This window comes from Simochromis diagramma, unplaced genomic scaffold, assembly GCF_900408965.1.
Source record: "Simochromis diagramma unplaced genomic scaffold, fSimDia1.1 OVJJ01000344.1, whole genome shotgun sequence".
In the NCBI taxonomy this organism is placed as follows: domain Eukaryota; kingdom Metazoa; phylum Chordata; class Actinopteri; order Cichliformes; family Cichlidae; genus Simochromis; species Simochromis diagramma.
Window position 1 is genome coordinate 535,788 of NW_024387375.1, and position 16,055 is coordinate 551,842.

The following is a 16,055-nucleotide window of genomic DNA, read 5'->3' on the forward strand; positions in this document are numbered from 1 at the left end:
AAAAGTAGTCAGAAAAACTACTCAAGTAAAGTACAGTGTAAAGTACCAGGACCCAACACACCATTCTTCAAGTTTTTATTGATTTTGCACACATAACTTTCAAGGTTCAGCACCCACAACAACCAACTTTTCAGCTGGCTGCACACACCTCACTATAAGAAGGAAAAACCTCATTCGATCATCTCCACCTGTCCCTCCAGCCTCCCTGGCACCGCCCCTTGAGCTCACTGCACTGACCCGTCCTTTCAGCTGAGCCAGAGACCACACCTCCGCCACATACAGATACCTGAAAACTAAGTACAGTAACAAAGTATTTGTACTTTGTTACGTCTCAAATCTGAAGGCTAGACAGGTTCAGCTGTACCCCGAGCCTATGAAATGAGCCTATGCTTTTGATAAAGCATATAGTTAGAGCTGGACCAGAAGACCCTGAATGCGCCGTTGGTTATGCTGCAATAAGTGTAGGCTGCTGGGGGATTCCCAGGATGCACTGAGTACTTCTTCTTCAGTCATCTTTTTTATTTGCTATGTGTTTATACAGCTCTCCGCTTTTAATTATTAGTTGCTATTAACTCCCTAGCTCTCTTCCACAGTGTGTCTTTGTCCAATCTTCCTCTCCCAGCCCCAATCAGTCATAACAGATGGCTGCCCTTTCCCGAGCCTGGTTCTGCTGGAGGCTTTTTCATGTTAAAAGGTAGTTTTTCCTTCCCAATGTCACCAAAGCACTTGGTTATATGGGGTCATATGATTGTTGGAGTTTTTACTGTTTCCTTTGTATTATTATAAGGTCTTTACCTTACAATATAAAGCACCTTGAGATCACTGTTATGATTTGGTGGTACATAAATAAAACTGAATTAAATTGAACTGAATTGAATATAATTGAATTAATAAGACCTCAATGAGACTTTCACAATGAAAATTGTTGTACATGAATTATATATGCTTTCTCAATGTACATATTGCATGGTGGTGGAACTACAAGAATATTCATTGTGCCTTTATAGCAGATGATAAATGTAAAACTTGATACTAACAACATACAAAAAGTAAACTCAGTTCTTTTGAGACCTAATTTTTTCACAGTATTGCCTAAGTCTGCCATACAAAAGCAACCTCAACTGAAAAGTATTTTAGGCCCTGCCCCTACTCTTTCAATTTCCCTAATGGGTGGTGTGAAAGAATTACCAACACTGCATGCAAATAAAAAGGAATAGCAAAGCAATAAAACCTAATCACTAGGCTCAGGAATCAGGAAGCTGTCATGTGGTCATATTTGCTAACTATTTTTTTCTTACTTATTTTGGTGTATTCCTTTTCCTCTGCTTCATGTTCTTCTCTGTTTCCCTCCTCCTGTCAGTTACTTGGAAAGTTTCATTTGAATGGGATGCACAAGACTGGAGATGTGATTTTAGGAGGACTGTTTCAAGTCCACTTTTTTTCAAGCATTCAGGACCTGTCTTTTACCTCACAGTCACAGCAGTCTGTTTGCCATGGGTAAGTCTGGGATGTATATCTGGGGAACAAAAAAAAAGAAGAACAAAAAACAAACGAACAGTGAAATCAATGGAAGGGAAATATGAATAATGTAATTTATATCTCTAAATTACACTAAAAAATACTAATGTTAAAAGATGCACATATCATATTCTTTATTTATTTTTTTCATTAAATATTACTATAATTACTTCTATTAAGTTATTTAGTCAGTATTTACAGAATCTATATTTTTGTAATATGTTTTCCAAGTTTGCTATATTTTTAATAGTAATCTTTCTTGTTTCTTAGTTTTGATGTCTTAGGATTTAGGCAGGCACAAACCATGGCCTTTGCTATTGATGAGATCAACAGAAACTCCAACCTGCTACCTAATGTGACTCTGGGATACACTCTTTATGACAACTGCCTTGAACTTGGAATAGGATTCCGTGCAGCACTGTCATTGGTCAGTGGTCAAGAGGAGAAAATTATATTAAATAATAAATGTGCTGGAAATCCTCCAGTCATAGGGATTGTTGGTGATTCTTCTTCTACACGTTCTATTGCTATCTCCACTGTCTTAGGTTTGTACAGAGTGCCAATGGTAAGTTTTCTACTCATCTATGTAATAGTTCTTCTATTATTTAGATTTTATTGCAAATTTAATGTCACTTTTAAAAACACACTGCAATAACAACTGACAAAGCTAAAGAAAACAAAGGCTTTTAGTAGTTCTAAAATATTCAGTCTGTATCTTTCACAGGTGAGTTATTTTGCCACATGTTCCTGCCTGAGTGACCGTCAAAAGTATCCATCCTTCTTTAGGACGATCCCAAGTGATGCTTTCCAGGTGAAAATATATCAGAAAAATTAAAATAGAAAGACTAAAGTGATTTTCAAGAAGAAAATTCCCATTTAACAACATAATACATAACAACATAAACATATTAAAATCATATTTTGTGTATATACAGCTATATTCTGTTTTGTTCTTGTATAGAGAACATAGCTAAATTGCTGTCAGTGGTGATGACCAAATACTGATATAAGTAAATGAATTTAATATATTTTCACTTAGGTACGTGCTATTATTCAGATCCTAAAACACTTTGGCTGGACTTGGGCAGGTCTGCTGATCAGTGATGATGATTATGGACTTCACGCAGCCAGAGCCTTTCAATCTGAGCTGAGTCTGTCAGGTGAAGGTTGCCTGGCCTATGTTGAAGTTTTGCCCTGGGACAAAGACACAGATGAAATAAGGAGGATAGTGGATGTGATTAAAAAATCCACAGCTCGTGTGGTCATTGTCTTTGCGCATGAGAGTCATATGATCAATCTTATGGAAGAGGTTCTGATTTTAAAACAATTTTGTTTTTACAAGTTACAAAAATCATGTATAATATCTTTGAACAAGTACAGATAAATAATCCTCTAAAGCTAGTCTAGGAGATAAGCAATTACTTTACTGTCATTGTAATGACATTAATATATCTACAGCTTACAATTTCACTTTATAAATTTGTTGTAATACAAATCACAGGTAGTGGCACACAATTTAATAGGGTTGCAGTGGATTGCCAGTGAAGCCTGGACAGCAGCTGCTGTTCTACAAATACCTCAACTTATGCCATACCTGGGTGGTACACTGGGTATTGCAATTCGTCGAGGAGAAATACAAGGGCTCAGGGAATTCCTGTTACAAGTACGTCCCAATCTACCCCACAGCACTAGCTACAGAAGAAGTATGGTGAGGGAACCCTTTACTGTGTGTACTTGCAAGAATTATATATTTTCATAATATATTTTAATTATTTGTGACAAACTGTTTTAAATATATTTCAGGTTACTCAGTTTTGGGAATTTACATTTCAGTGCAGATTTGCACCACCTCCAACAGGTTGGCTGGAAGGTGGAGGAGCAATATGCACTGGAAAAGAAGATCTAGAAAATGCAGACACTGAATTCTTGGAAATTTCGAACCTCCGGCCTGAGTACAATGTGTACAAAGCTGTTTATGCTCTGGCGTATTCCCTTGATGATATGCTACAGTGCAAGCCAGGAAGAGGGTCTTTCAGTGGGGACAGCTGTGCCACTCTGCAGTCACTGGAGCCTTGGCAGGTGTGATATCAGTTTACACTCCACCGATGACCTAATTCTTTTACTCTATAATTACTTTCAGAACAGAATTTACACTGCAGGATTCAGTACAATGCCATGAGAAAAACTATGCTGAAAATAGCTAAATGAATTTTCTGTACTCAGGACTGAAAGTAATGTTTAATGTTTTTAATTAATTAATAATAATAATTAACATATATAAATATACAAAATTTTTAGTGAAGTGACTTGTTTGATTTCGAGTCAGAATGTAATGAGTTCATATATACAAGTATAATAGATCTTATTTGATTATTAAGTAGCAGTTCCACACAAAATTAATGAATTTCATATACATTCCTTTGTAACAGCTTGTTTATCACTTGGAAAGCGTGAACTTCACCACTTCATTTGGTGATCAAGTGTCATTTGATGAGAATGGCGATGCATTACCAATTTACGATGTGATGAACTGGTTGTGGCACCCTGATGGAAGCACTGAAGTTCAGAATGTGGGTGAGGTTAAGAGGTCAACTTTCAAAGGTGAAGAACTCATACTTGATGAAGACAAAATATTCTGGAATTTTGAATCCAAAAAGGTTATATATAGTTTTTGTAGACTTATACTGTACTTGTGACAAAAGTAAAATAACATTGTAAGATGTAAGATGTAATTTTTTTCATGTAGCCACCTCGATCAGTATGTAGTGAGAACTGTCCTCCTGGTGCCCACATGGTGAGAAGGAAGGGGGAACCCGAATGCTGCTTTGACTGCATCCCTTGTTCTGAGGGAAAAATCACTAACACGAGCGGTACGTTTTATTCTTTCTGCATGACATATTTAATTTCATTATTATGAAAAACAATATGCATTTCATCAATGTTCCCTTTTGTATCAGACTCCTTGGAGTGTACCAGTTGTCCAGAGGATTTTTGGTCAAACCCCAACCGTGACCACTGTATTCCAAAGCAGACAGAATTTCTCTCCTACCATGAGCCTCTGGGTATTTGCTTGACAGCAACCTCATTACTGGGCACATTTATATGTGCTGTTGTTCTAGGGATCTTCATCTACCATCGCAGAACACCCATAGTGCGTGCCAACAATTCAGAACTTAGTTTCCAGCTATTGCTGTCACTTAAGTTGTGTTTCCTGTGTTCACTGCTGTTCATTGGACGACCCAGGCTGTGGACATGCCAACTTAGACATGCAGCATTTGGGATCAGCTTTGTGCTGTGTGTCTCATGCATCCTGGTGAAAACCATGGTTGTTCTGGCTGTGTTCAAAGCCTCCAAGCCAGGAGGGGGAACCAGTCTGAAGTGGTTTGGTGCTATGCAACAGAGAGGAACAGTTCTGTTTCTTACATCTATTCAGGCAGCCATTTGCACTACCTGGCTTGTCTCTTCCTCTCCAGCTCCACATAAAAACACCCAATACCACAATGATAAGATCATTTATGAGTGTGCAGTTGGGTCCACTGTTGGTTTTGCAGTGTTATTGGGTTATATTGGCATGCTGGCCTTCCTCAGTTTTCTAATTGCATTCCTGGTAAGGAATCTCCCCGACAGTTTTAATGAGGCCAAGCTCATCACATTCAGCATGCTGATCTTCTGTGCTGTGTGGGTGGCCTTTGTTCCTGCTTATATCAGCTCACCAGGAAAACTTGCAGATGCAGTGGAGGTATTTGCCATCTTGGCTTCAAGTTTTGGACTCTTGATCACACTGTTTGGACCCAAATGTTACATAATCCTGTTGAGACCAGAGATGAACACAAAGAAAGCTGTTATGGGTCGTGGCATTGAGTCATAAAAAAGTCTATTTGAATAGAAAGAAGAAGTAATTATGTCTTTTTCATGCAGACAGAAATAAATAAATAAAATGATACACATAAATAAGATAATATTCCTTTTAAATCTCTGTGCTGATGTCACATGACTGCAAATGTACAAAATTATGTTTTCCAGGCAGCTTTCTTTTTTTTTTTCAACATGTAGTTGAAGTACAAAGTAATCATAGTGAAACTTACATACTTTGCATGTAAGTAGTATTGACTCCATGATGTATTGAAATTTAACCTCAATTTAAAGGCACTGATTTTTTACTTTATTTAATAGGGAAAAAAAACAATATTGTTCCCATAAATGTACATTGATTAGTGTTCAATTACATCTTCCAACAAATCTCTGTATTCTGAACATTCATGAAATCGAATTAATCCAGTTAAAATACATAAGCACGGGCTCCAGTTTGTGGAAGTCATACTATTGGTATCATCTTGAATACAGTTGACATTGTCTTTCGGCTAGTTGCATTTTATGTATATTGCTAGAGACCAGCACACATACCACACCAAAGGAGCAGGAGACAATAACTCAAAAATCTCTGGCTAGGATTGAGGTAAATTTTAATTCATATCCACATCTGTGACCAAACAAATTGTATTGATCAAAGTACACAGTCAGAATTTTTATCTTGAGGAACTTGAGGAAAAGCTTTTGACCCAATTGACCAGGTAATATTTGATAAATTGGAAATGTATGCAATTACAAAGGTGAAGAGTGATTTGAACAATAAGCAATAACTTGTGAAGATAATGTTAATCAAAATACTTGAGCATTGGTTGTGGAGTCCCAAAGGGGTCAATATTGGGTCCGAAACTTCATCTTGAATGAAATGATGTAGAGCTTTAGATATATTACAGTTTATTTTATTTGTGGATGATACATTTTATGTCATGGGGAAAATATACAGCACGTTTTGGAGGACCTCACATAAAATGACTGCTGCATTTTTTGGATGATAAGGCGCACTGTTGATGAATGGGTCTGTTTTCATACATAAGGCGCACCGGGTTATAAGGCATATTAAGCACAACAAAGCAGTCAGAGAAGTCAAGTTTAACTCAACTCTCAACTTAACTCATTCTTCTTGCTTCCTCCACTTCTGTACCACTGATTCATTAATGTTGAATTTTCTCACAGCTGCTCTATTCCCATGTTGTTGCAGTATATTAATGACTAACCTAGTATTGTGGATGGATTATCGCAGTTGTTCTCCTGACTTAAGTTTGGTACAGCATCCTGCCATGCGATTGCATTTGTCGCTAACCATCGGGAACCCTCACGTTAACTTTTATCGAGTGGAAAAAAAGTTAGCATTCATCCTCCAGCTTCACTGTGTTTATGTTAATGTTATGCTAACATAGCTGTGTCGCTAGCGATCACGTAGCACATCATTATATACCAGCTAGTCCAACTTAAGTAAATCTACAAAGTCACTGCTGTTTAGTTTTCTGTCTCCATTTATGTTGGAAGTGATAGCAGAGCTGTACGTTTTAATTTTTTCAGAAATCTCTCAGAACATGGTATATCATGTTTAGGTGGAAACTAGCAAGCTAACTTCCTGCTAACTTCTAACTCTGATAAATTTACTAAAATCTGTTTTCATGGATGCCTAGATGTTAAACTAAATTGTTAAACCCGGTAAAACAGCAACGCTGATCAAAGATGAAAGAATTTACAGTGTTCCCTCGTTTATTGCTGTAGTTACGTTCTAAAAATAACCCGTGATCGGTGAAATCCATGAAGTAGCAAACTTAATTTTTTTTTACAATTATTGTATTTGTTTTAAACCTGTAAAACCCCTCACTACGCACTTTATACAATTTTCTCAGACAGGCATGAACATTTTCACACTTTTCTCTCTTGTTTAAACACTCTCAAAGTTCAAACCGTCATAGAAAAATAAGTCCAGTATTATAGAATGAAACCAAAGGCACCAGCGGTTGCTTTTGACGGTGCAAAGCGTTTCATCAACACTGTTGTGTTTGTTGGGGAGAAAACTTACAAACATACAGTAAAGCACTTCAGAGTCACACTGCTGGATCAAAGATTTATGTAAATTTGACAAGCTGAACACATTCTGTACTGTACAAGACCCCGGCACGAGACAAATTGTCATGGGCTGCGACGGCAGACCGTGGAGTTGCAGTGAAAGTAGGGCCCAAACGCAAGACTTTTAGTGAAGGACAGTGGATTTAGGGGGTGGAAAACACACAACTATATACAAAATCCCGGCACTGTGGTCCTGTGGCGATTCTCCCTGAATCCCACACAGTGCAGATGTCCGTGAAAGGTGAAAAGTGGCGACTTCAAAAACTCCTATTCCCACACCGTGACTTCAAAACACACTCCGCTCCAGACTCCTGGTAACACAAACACATTCAGGTTAGCAGGAAGTCTACTATCTCGAAGGTTTATACAAAAGTCCACGGCTGTACTGGCGAGTTCTGACTCAAGGATCCAGTGTCGGCCTCAGCTCAGCTGCAGTCTTAAATACCGCTCCCTTGACGAGCGTAATCTGCTGCAGCTGGCAGAGGAGGACGAGTGGCAGGTGTGGCTGTCTCTAGTGCAGAAACACTTCTGGGATCGCAGTCTCCTCAACGAACCAAAACATCCGGAAGCTCACACGAAGAGACCAGGGCCCTATTTCAGGAAGCCGGTTTAGTGCAAACTCTGAGTAAGTATACCCTGAGTTAACGAAAACTCTGGGTTTTCGGTTTCACAAAGCGAGTTTAGATTAATTCTGAGTGAGTTACTATAACGACACACTCCGTGAAGCTAACCTGCCCCCTAGCAGGTTTACTTCAACTAACCCTGACGTTCTCCGCCTCTTTGTCGGAAACCTGACTGTAGGAAGTGTCAGACATGGCGTGCTCCTTCCTTGAAGAGCCAGTAGATGTTGAAGCCCAAATTCTCCGCAGAGCTCTCCGCCGGGAGAGAGTGATTAGAGCGCGTTCGGACATTTTATCATTTCCTGATGATTTCCTGTGTGAACGTTACCGTTTTTCAGCACAATCTATAATTTATTTGAATAACATCCTCAGGCCTAATATTGCTCATGTGACACATCGCGGACATCCTCTCAGTTCTGTACTTATTATTTGTATTGCACTTCGGTTTTTTGCAAACGGGAGCTTTCTGTATAATATTGGTGACGCTGAGCACGTTTCCAAGGCTACCGTCTGTCGGGCAGTCAGGAATGTTACAGTTGCACTGAAACGTCTCGTGTACTCGTTTGTGGTGTTCCCCGGTCATAGACCCACAAGATTTATCAAAGAGGGATTCCACAAAATTGCAGGTATCAGGATGAACGAAACTTAATTCATGATGTGGTGATATTTGAACTACTACTTAAATTTTACATTTATTCTCACGGTTCCCAGGCGTGATTGACTGTATAGATGGCACTCACATTCCAATCATTGCTCCTTCAGTAAATGAAGGAGACTATGTGAACAGGAAGTCTTTCCACAGCATTAATGTACAGGTACATAGTTCCCTGTAGCATTTCAAACTAACAAATTATTTCATTATAGTAATGGATGCTAATTTGTGTTTTCTGCACTGTGAAGATCATATGTGATGCTGCCAACATTATCACAAATGTGGAAGCCAACTGCTCAGCCTCTGTGAGTGGTGGTGGTGGAGGACCCCCACCTGTTTTTCGGGCCTCCGCTTTTTTTTCTGTTGGCTATAACGGGTCACATTTGAGCATACAGAGTAAGCAAATATGTACTTGTAATGTGCTCAGATAATTTCAATAAGTGCTTACAGAGGGGAAATTAATGTAGCCTCTAACTGCAATTGATTTACATCGGACAAACAAACCAAGCACTATGGCTCATAATACAATTACACCTTACCTGTTTGGACTATATTTTTATATTTCATTTTTACTTGCTGCCAGGAACGTTTGGGGCCTGTTGGGTTGCACCTGCGCTCAAATCACATCACAAAATCAAATGTATAAAATAAAAAATAAAATAAAATATAATAAAATAACGTGTTAAATGGGTGGAAATCCCTAGATCAATGTTTAAATTAACACTCACGCATTGACTCTGTCGGCTTTGTTTTGCCATGCATGCTCCCTTTCTTTCGCAGCTGAGGCTGTGTTACTTTTTTTCCGCGGAATTTGCATGTTATCGGCATATGCTGCCATAAGAATTTCGGCCTCAAGCGCTGTAAAATACATTGACCGCGCCTTCTTTCCCTCCGTCTCCATGGTGACTCGCTTAATCTGTGCTCCACTAATCAGGGCTTTATGTATCCTCGTGCGCGCGCTTAACTTGGGGTTAAAGCAACTCCGCGTTGACTGAACTACTTGTTATCAGCCTTTCTGAAACCGAATATTCCGAGTTGGACAGTTCGGGGTTACTCAACCCTGTGTATCGTTTTTCACTCTGAGTTTTCTAAACCGGCTTCCTGAAATAGGGCCCAGGAGAAAAAAGGAGAGAAAACCAAAACACCAGACGGAAAAAATAAACATATATGTAACACTGATGTAGCGCTAATGAATTAATACAGGCTAGGGATTGAGTGTGATTTTATGGTTAATATTAATCAGAAGATTTAGGGACGCCACTGGAGCTGATGGGCAGTAATTAATAAATACACACAACACAAAAAAATGGTTTTGCAGGTACCATGTATTTAACCAAACCCCAAAAAAGAATAACAAGAAAAGAAAAACTTAAATAATCACTCCTGCTGCAGCTGTCCAATTAATCAAAAACCCAGTGAGGGTACACAAAGACAACTAAACAGATTTGTCTGGCTTATACCAAGCAACACAGGTTCTCAAAAAACAGTTCCCCCATAAACACCACATGTTAGTATCAAATCCACTGATCCACACTGAAGTCCATGAGTTTAATCTGAATGTCCATGAGAGATGTCCAAGCGCTATTGTCCATAAATGAAGGGAATGGTGTGTATGATTGCGGAAATCAGTGTATTTGGAAAATGGGGACAGAGCGTTATCTTTGATAGCTTTCTACCCAACCGGTGGAAGCGTCATTTGCAGAGTGTGTCCTGCTCCTAGCCGTTCATTGGCTCGCCATCCTTTTTCATACCCCAAAAAGGTTCACCTGGCCTGCATTAAATAAACAAGGCCAATAAGAAATCACAAGAATAATACAAAAATGTCAGCCAATTAAGCTAAATACATTAAGTTATTCTTGTTCCTGTGTACACAATTTATAAATAAATAAACAAACAATATATTGGTTAAATATAATATTCCTAACCATTAAGGATTTAACTGAAAACATTTCAACTGCTACATACATACATACTATGTAGCTCCACAACATTTGTTATTCAACAACTATCAGTCAAATCAAAATCAAAGTGTTTGGACCGGCAGCAGCCGATTAGGGTCAGCCGGTAGCAATACAAACAGTCAATTAAAAGTTCAAACTCACCAATTCCGTTCTGTTCAGTGCACAACAACATTATGGCTCTGGCTCACAGTAATCAGCATCTAAGTTGCATAAGTTAGTTGGTGTTAAAAAAATGCATTAAAACGGGAAAAGCAAATGTTTGCCAATACACACCTGCAACAGCTCTGTCACCTGGCTTGCCTCCACGCATCTGACGGGAGGAAGCCGGGACAGGCTTACTATGACCTACATGCCATCCGATTGGCTGAGCAAAGTCATGTGGTTGGAGTCATGCATTTGTGATGCATTCAATGGCAGGAAATAAGTGCAGGAAATTACTCTGGGTTACATATACATACACAAAAATACATGAGCCCTGGGTCCCTAGACCCAGGCCATGACAGAGGGGGGGCTCTAAGGGCCGGCTCCCGACGGCTTAAAAAAAAAAAAAAAAACCCAAAAACAAAACCAGCACCAAGGTCAACCAACCCTGGGTGGACGGTGGGAGGCACAGGACGGAGGGCAAGAAACACTCCAGCCAAAAAACAAAAAACATCCCCTCTAACAGTTCAAATACCTGGCCGCACTCCCGGCGGCGGTGTAAAACAGTTCAGTTGGCCGAGCCAGCGGGCGGTGACATTGGCGAGATCCTTTAGGCGGCATGCCACAACAGTTAGACAGCTCCGGCGGCCGACCACAGGCCCAGTCACTGCGTTGTGGCTCGGGAGGCCTGCCCCGTGTTCAGTGGTGGTGGCGCTGCAGCTCAGGTGGCCTGTGATTATAACCAAAGAGTTCAGGTGGCCTACCTTGGGTCCAGCGGCGGCAGCGCTGCAGCTCCGGCGGGCGGCCATGGGTCCGACAGCAGCGACGAAACCGTTCCGACGGCCTGCCACGGATCCAGTGGCGGTGGTGCTGACTCCCCGGTGGCCTACCACGGGTCCGGTGGCGGCGACGTTGCAGCTCCGGCGGGCGACAATGTAGCACAACCCACAATCCACGATTGTGCTGGCCGTGCAGGATGTGGCCGTGCCAGACGTAGACGTGGCGGCCGTGCTGCTGGTCCGCTGGTCCCTCTGGTTCGCTGAGCTCCTCCGTTGGCGGCGCGGGCTCCTCCCGCTCGTTGAGCTCCTCTGTAGGCAGCGTGGGTTCGTCCGACAGTGCTGCAGCTACAGACGGTTGATCCAGAGGTGAAGATGGTGATACGGCAGCTGCAGGCGGTGGAGATGATGGTAGAGTAGGTGATGTGGATGGTGAAGCTGAGAGTGCTGCGGTCGCTGCAGACTGATGGGACGCTGGTGGAGAAGCAGCTACAGGGGGTGGAGGTGAGGATGGTGTGGTAGCTACTTGCGGTAGACTGGGCAGCGATGCAGGAACAAAAGACAGGTGAAATGACGGTGGAGTGGGTCCAGCTGGTGTATCGACCTCCGACTGAGGATGAAGATGAGAGGCTGACTGGACTAAAGACTGAGTGACTAGCTGGGCAGCAGACTGAGTGACAAGCTGGGCAGCAGACCGAGTGACATGCTGGGTAGCTGACTGAGTTACCGGCTGTGCTACGGCTACCGGCTGTGCTACGGCTACAGGCCGTGCTACAAGGTTAGCGTTCAGACAGTCCATGGTCGAATATACAGATGAGGTGAGGGAAGATGAATTGTCCATATGACTCTTCACAGCCGGCTGATGAAAAGTCCAGGAATCCGGCTGCGGTGAGGAGCGTTGCTTCTTTAACGATGCCGGAACCAGCGTGTCAGGCTGAGGCTCCACCAGCTGGTCGGGCTGGAGAGCAGCTATGTGGTTCTGAGCTGCTGGTCCTTTGTCTGCTGACTCAGCAGACGCCGCGGGGGTGAGTGGAGATGTGGTGAGGTGCAGATGGCGTGGGATCTGGCTCCCCCGCAATGGAGGGTCCAACAAGTGAGCCGCAAGCGACGGTGGGGAAACTATCTGCCTATGAAAAAAAACACAGGCAGCAAGGGGACCCAGGGAGGTCGCCACATCTTCCTCGCCCGGACAGCCCAAACCAAAAAGCTCAAAGCTGGAACTTGCCCTCAGCATGGTTACAATTGGAATTAGTTTTTTAATGTCCAAAAAGCTCACAGAAAAGGTGGTAGATGATAGGAAGTATCAAAAAATATGACCTGTATGTGTCTCTGATGTGGATTTGCCGCCTGGATAATGCTCCGGCAGTAACTCCAGAGCTGGGCGACCAACTCCTTCTCTGAGACGATCCTTGAGTCCGCTGGGCCCATAATGGCTGGATCCTTCTGTCACGGGCTGTGACGGCAGACCGTGAAGTTTCAGTGAAAGTAGGGCCCAAATGCGAGACTTTTAGTGAAGGACAGTGGATTTATTGACAGGGGGTGGAAAACACACAACTATATACAAAATCCCGGCACCTTAGTCCCGTGGCGATTCTCCCTGAATCCCACACAGTGCAGATGTCCGTGAAAGGTGAAAAGTGGCAACTCCAAAAACTCCTATTCCCACACCGTGACTTCAAAACACACTCCGCTCCAGATTCCTGGTAACACAATCAAATTCAGTTTAGCAGGAAGTCTACTATCTCAAAGGTTTATACAAAAGTCCACGGCTGTACTGACGAGTTCTGACTCAAGGATCCAGCGTCGGCCTCTTTCTTTCTTTCTTACAGTTGTATTGGCGGTTGGCAAACAATTGAAAGGTGCATTACCGCCACCAACTGGTATGGAGTATGGTCTGGAATGACGCTCAAAAAAAAAAAAAAAAAAAATCCTCAAATCCTTCCAAACAGGTTCCCCTCTTTTAAAAACTGAAATAAGGCCTGATAACTTTTACTTCCCGATTCCTTTCACAACAAATCAACCAGATCCAGTTTGATTTTTAGGTTACTAAGATTTTGAATCAAATGTCTCCTCTCAACCTGATACCTCGGACACTGCAACATGACATGTTCCACAGTTTCCTCTACCCCACAGTAATCACATTTTCCGGTACTATGTTTCCCTATCATGAATAACGTATTATTCAAGCCAGTATGTCCAAATCTCAGTCTGGATATGATCACCTCCTCCCTCCTAGTCTGTCCTGCATTTCTCATTCCTCCCACCCTCCTTTGAACCTTATACAACCATCGTTCCTTCCTGTCCTCCTCCCACTGCTTTTGCCATCTTGCTCTCATATCATGCCTTACCATACTCCTTATCTCTGCTTGGACAAAACTAACAGCCATGTCAACCACCCCATGTTTTACGGCCTCCTTTGCTACTCTCAGCGTCGGCCTCAGCTCATTACAGTCTTAAATACCGCTCCCTTGACGAGCGTAATCTGCTGCAGCTGGCAGAGGAGGACGAGTGGCAGGTGTGGCTGTCTCTAGTGCAGAAACACTTCCAGGTTCGCAGTCTCCTCAACAAACCAAAACATCCGGAAGCTCACACGAAGAGACCAGGAGAAAAAAGGAGAGAAAACCAAAACACCAGACAGAAAAAATAAACATATACATACACACAATACATGAGCCCTGAGTCCCTAGACCCAGGCCATGACATTGATTGACAATGGTCTAGAGTCGATCAGGACGCAGAACACAATGCACTGTCAAAAAAAAAAAAAAAAGCATGCAAAATTGCACAAAAAAAATCTGTGAAAGAGCAAAGACTGAGTTTTGGACCCAGATTACTTCGCGAGGGTCCTGACTATGGTATCCGTAATGCTCCTGCAATCCATCAAATGTTGCGGCTTTGTAGCTTACCAAAGCCGTACTAAACATTTTTTGACAGATTTTTGAGCACCTTGTACCACATAAAATTGGTTCGATGTCAGTAAGCACAACCAGAATTCATACACCGGATTATAAGGCGTACTGTTGATTTTTTTTAAAAATTAAAGGATTTTAAGTGTGCCTTGTAGTATGAAAAATAAGGTAGAATGATTGTTTAATAAAACCAATTATCACTGTATTTTAAAAAAAAATTATGATAATTTGAAATTCTTGGACTTACATGGATGTAAATGTGATGATAAATAACATAAGTAGAGATAGAGAGCATACCAGATTTTTTTGTAGACTACAAAATCAGCTGGAAACTTCAAATAACATACGTGCAATCAAAATTTTTCTCGCCAATGTCCGTTCTCTGGCAAACAAAATGGATGAGATACGGCTCTCCATCACTAACAACAGACGGATTATGGACTCAAATGTCATGTTTTTCACCGAAACATGGCTGAACAACAGCTGCCCGGACAATGCTATCGAGTTAGCAGGACGCCACACACACCGAGCCGACAGGCTAGCAGATGACTCCGGCAAGACCAGAGGTGGAGGTTTGTGCATTTAAATTAACAATGCTTGGTGCATGAACTCCACTACTACTGAGAGTCACTGCTCACCTAATGCGGAGTTTTTAATGGTCAAATGCAGACCTTATTATCTCCCCAGAGAACTCACCTCTATCATACTCACTGCCGTGTATATCCCCCCCGACGCTAATGCTAGGTTGGCCATAAAAGAACTTTCTGCAGCCATTAACAAACACCAGAATAAACACCCCGAGGCTGCTTTTATTGTTGCTGGCGACTTCAACCACACCAACTTAAAGACAGTCCTCCCCAGATTCCACCAACATGTCTCCTGCCACACCAGAGGAGACAAGACTTTAGACCATGTGTATTCCAACCTGGCTGGAGCCTACAAAGCCACACCCCTCCCCCACATTGGACAATCGGACCATCTCTCCCTGTTCCTCACACCTCGGTATTCACCACTCATCCAACGTGTGAAACCTGCTGTGAGGACAATTAAAGTGTGGCCAGAGGGGACAGACGCAGTGCTCCAGGACAGATTTAAAAACACAGACTGGAATATGTTCACCCACACAGACCTGGACCAGTACGCCTCATCTGTACTGGATTACATCTCCAAAACCACAGACAGTGTCACCACCCAGAAACGGATCACCATGTACCCCAACCAGAAGCCTTGGATGAACCGGGATGTTCGTCTCCTCCTGAAGGCCCGCAACACCGCCTTTAGGTCAGGAGATGCACACGCCTACAGTACAGCCAGGGCTAATCTAAAGAAGGGCATCAAAAAAGCCAAACACCATTACAAAAAGAAGGTAGAAGAACACTTCTCCAACTCCAACCCCCGACGCATGTGGCAAGGACTCCAGACCATTACAGACTACAGGACCACCAAACCCTCCCCCGCATCCTCTGATGTCTCCTTCCTCAACGAGCTCAACAACTTTTATGCTCGTTTTGAGCGAGGGAACCCCA

The 16,055-nt window shown here is 42.2% G+C and overlaps 1 protein-coding gene and 1 long non-coding RNA gene across 2 annotated transcripts; one reads left to right on the top strand and one right to left on the bottom strand.

The window, feature by feature from the left end:
• Window positions 1–1,780: 1,780 nt before the first annotated feature.
• LOC120719916 (extracellular calcium-sensing receptor-like) lies at window positions 1,781–5,928 on the top strand (the record flags this gene model as incomplete). Its single annotated transcript, XM_040009478.1, has 8 exons — window positions 1,781–2,083; window positions 2,243–2,329; window positions 2,558–2,827; window positions 3,020–3,226; window positions 3,322–3,597; window positions 3,948–4,175; window positions 4,265–4,388; window positions 4,476–5,928. Coding segments are annotated over 8 exons (2,406 nt in total), but the record flags the coding sequence as incomplete, so codon positions are not given.
• Window positions 5,929–9,902: 3,974 nt separating this feature from the next.
• Window positions 9,903–11,163, bottom strand: LOC120719565. Its single transcript, XR_005692716.1, has 3 exons — window positions 10,977–11,163; window positions 10,845–10,903; window positions 9,903–10,513 (listed from the first exon to the last, which is right to left on the bottom strand). It is a non-coding gene; the product is annotated as an uncharacterized LOC120719565 (long non-coding RNA).
• Between the last annotated feature and the right edge of the window lie 4,892 nt (window positions 11,164–16,055).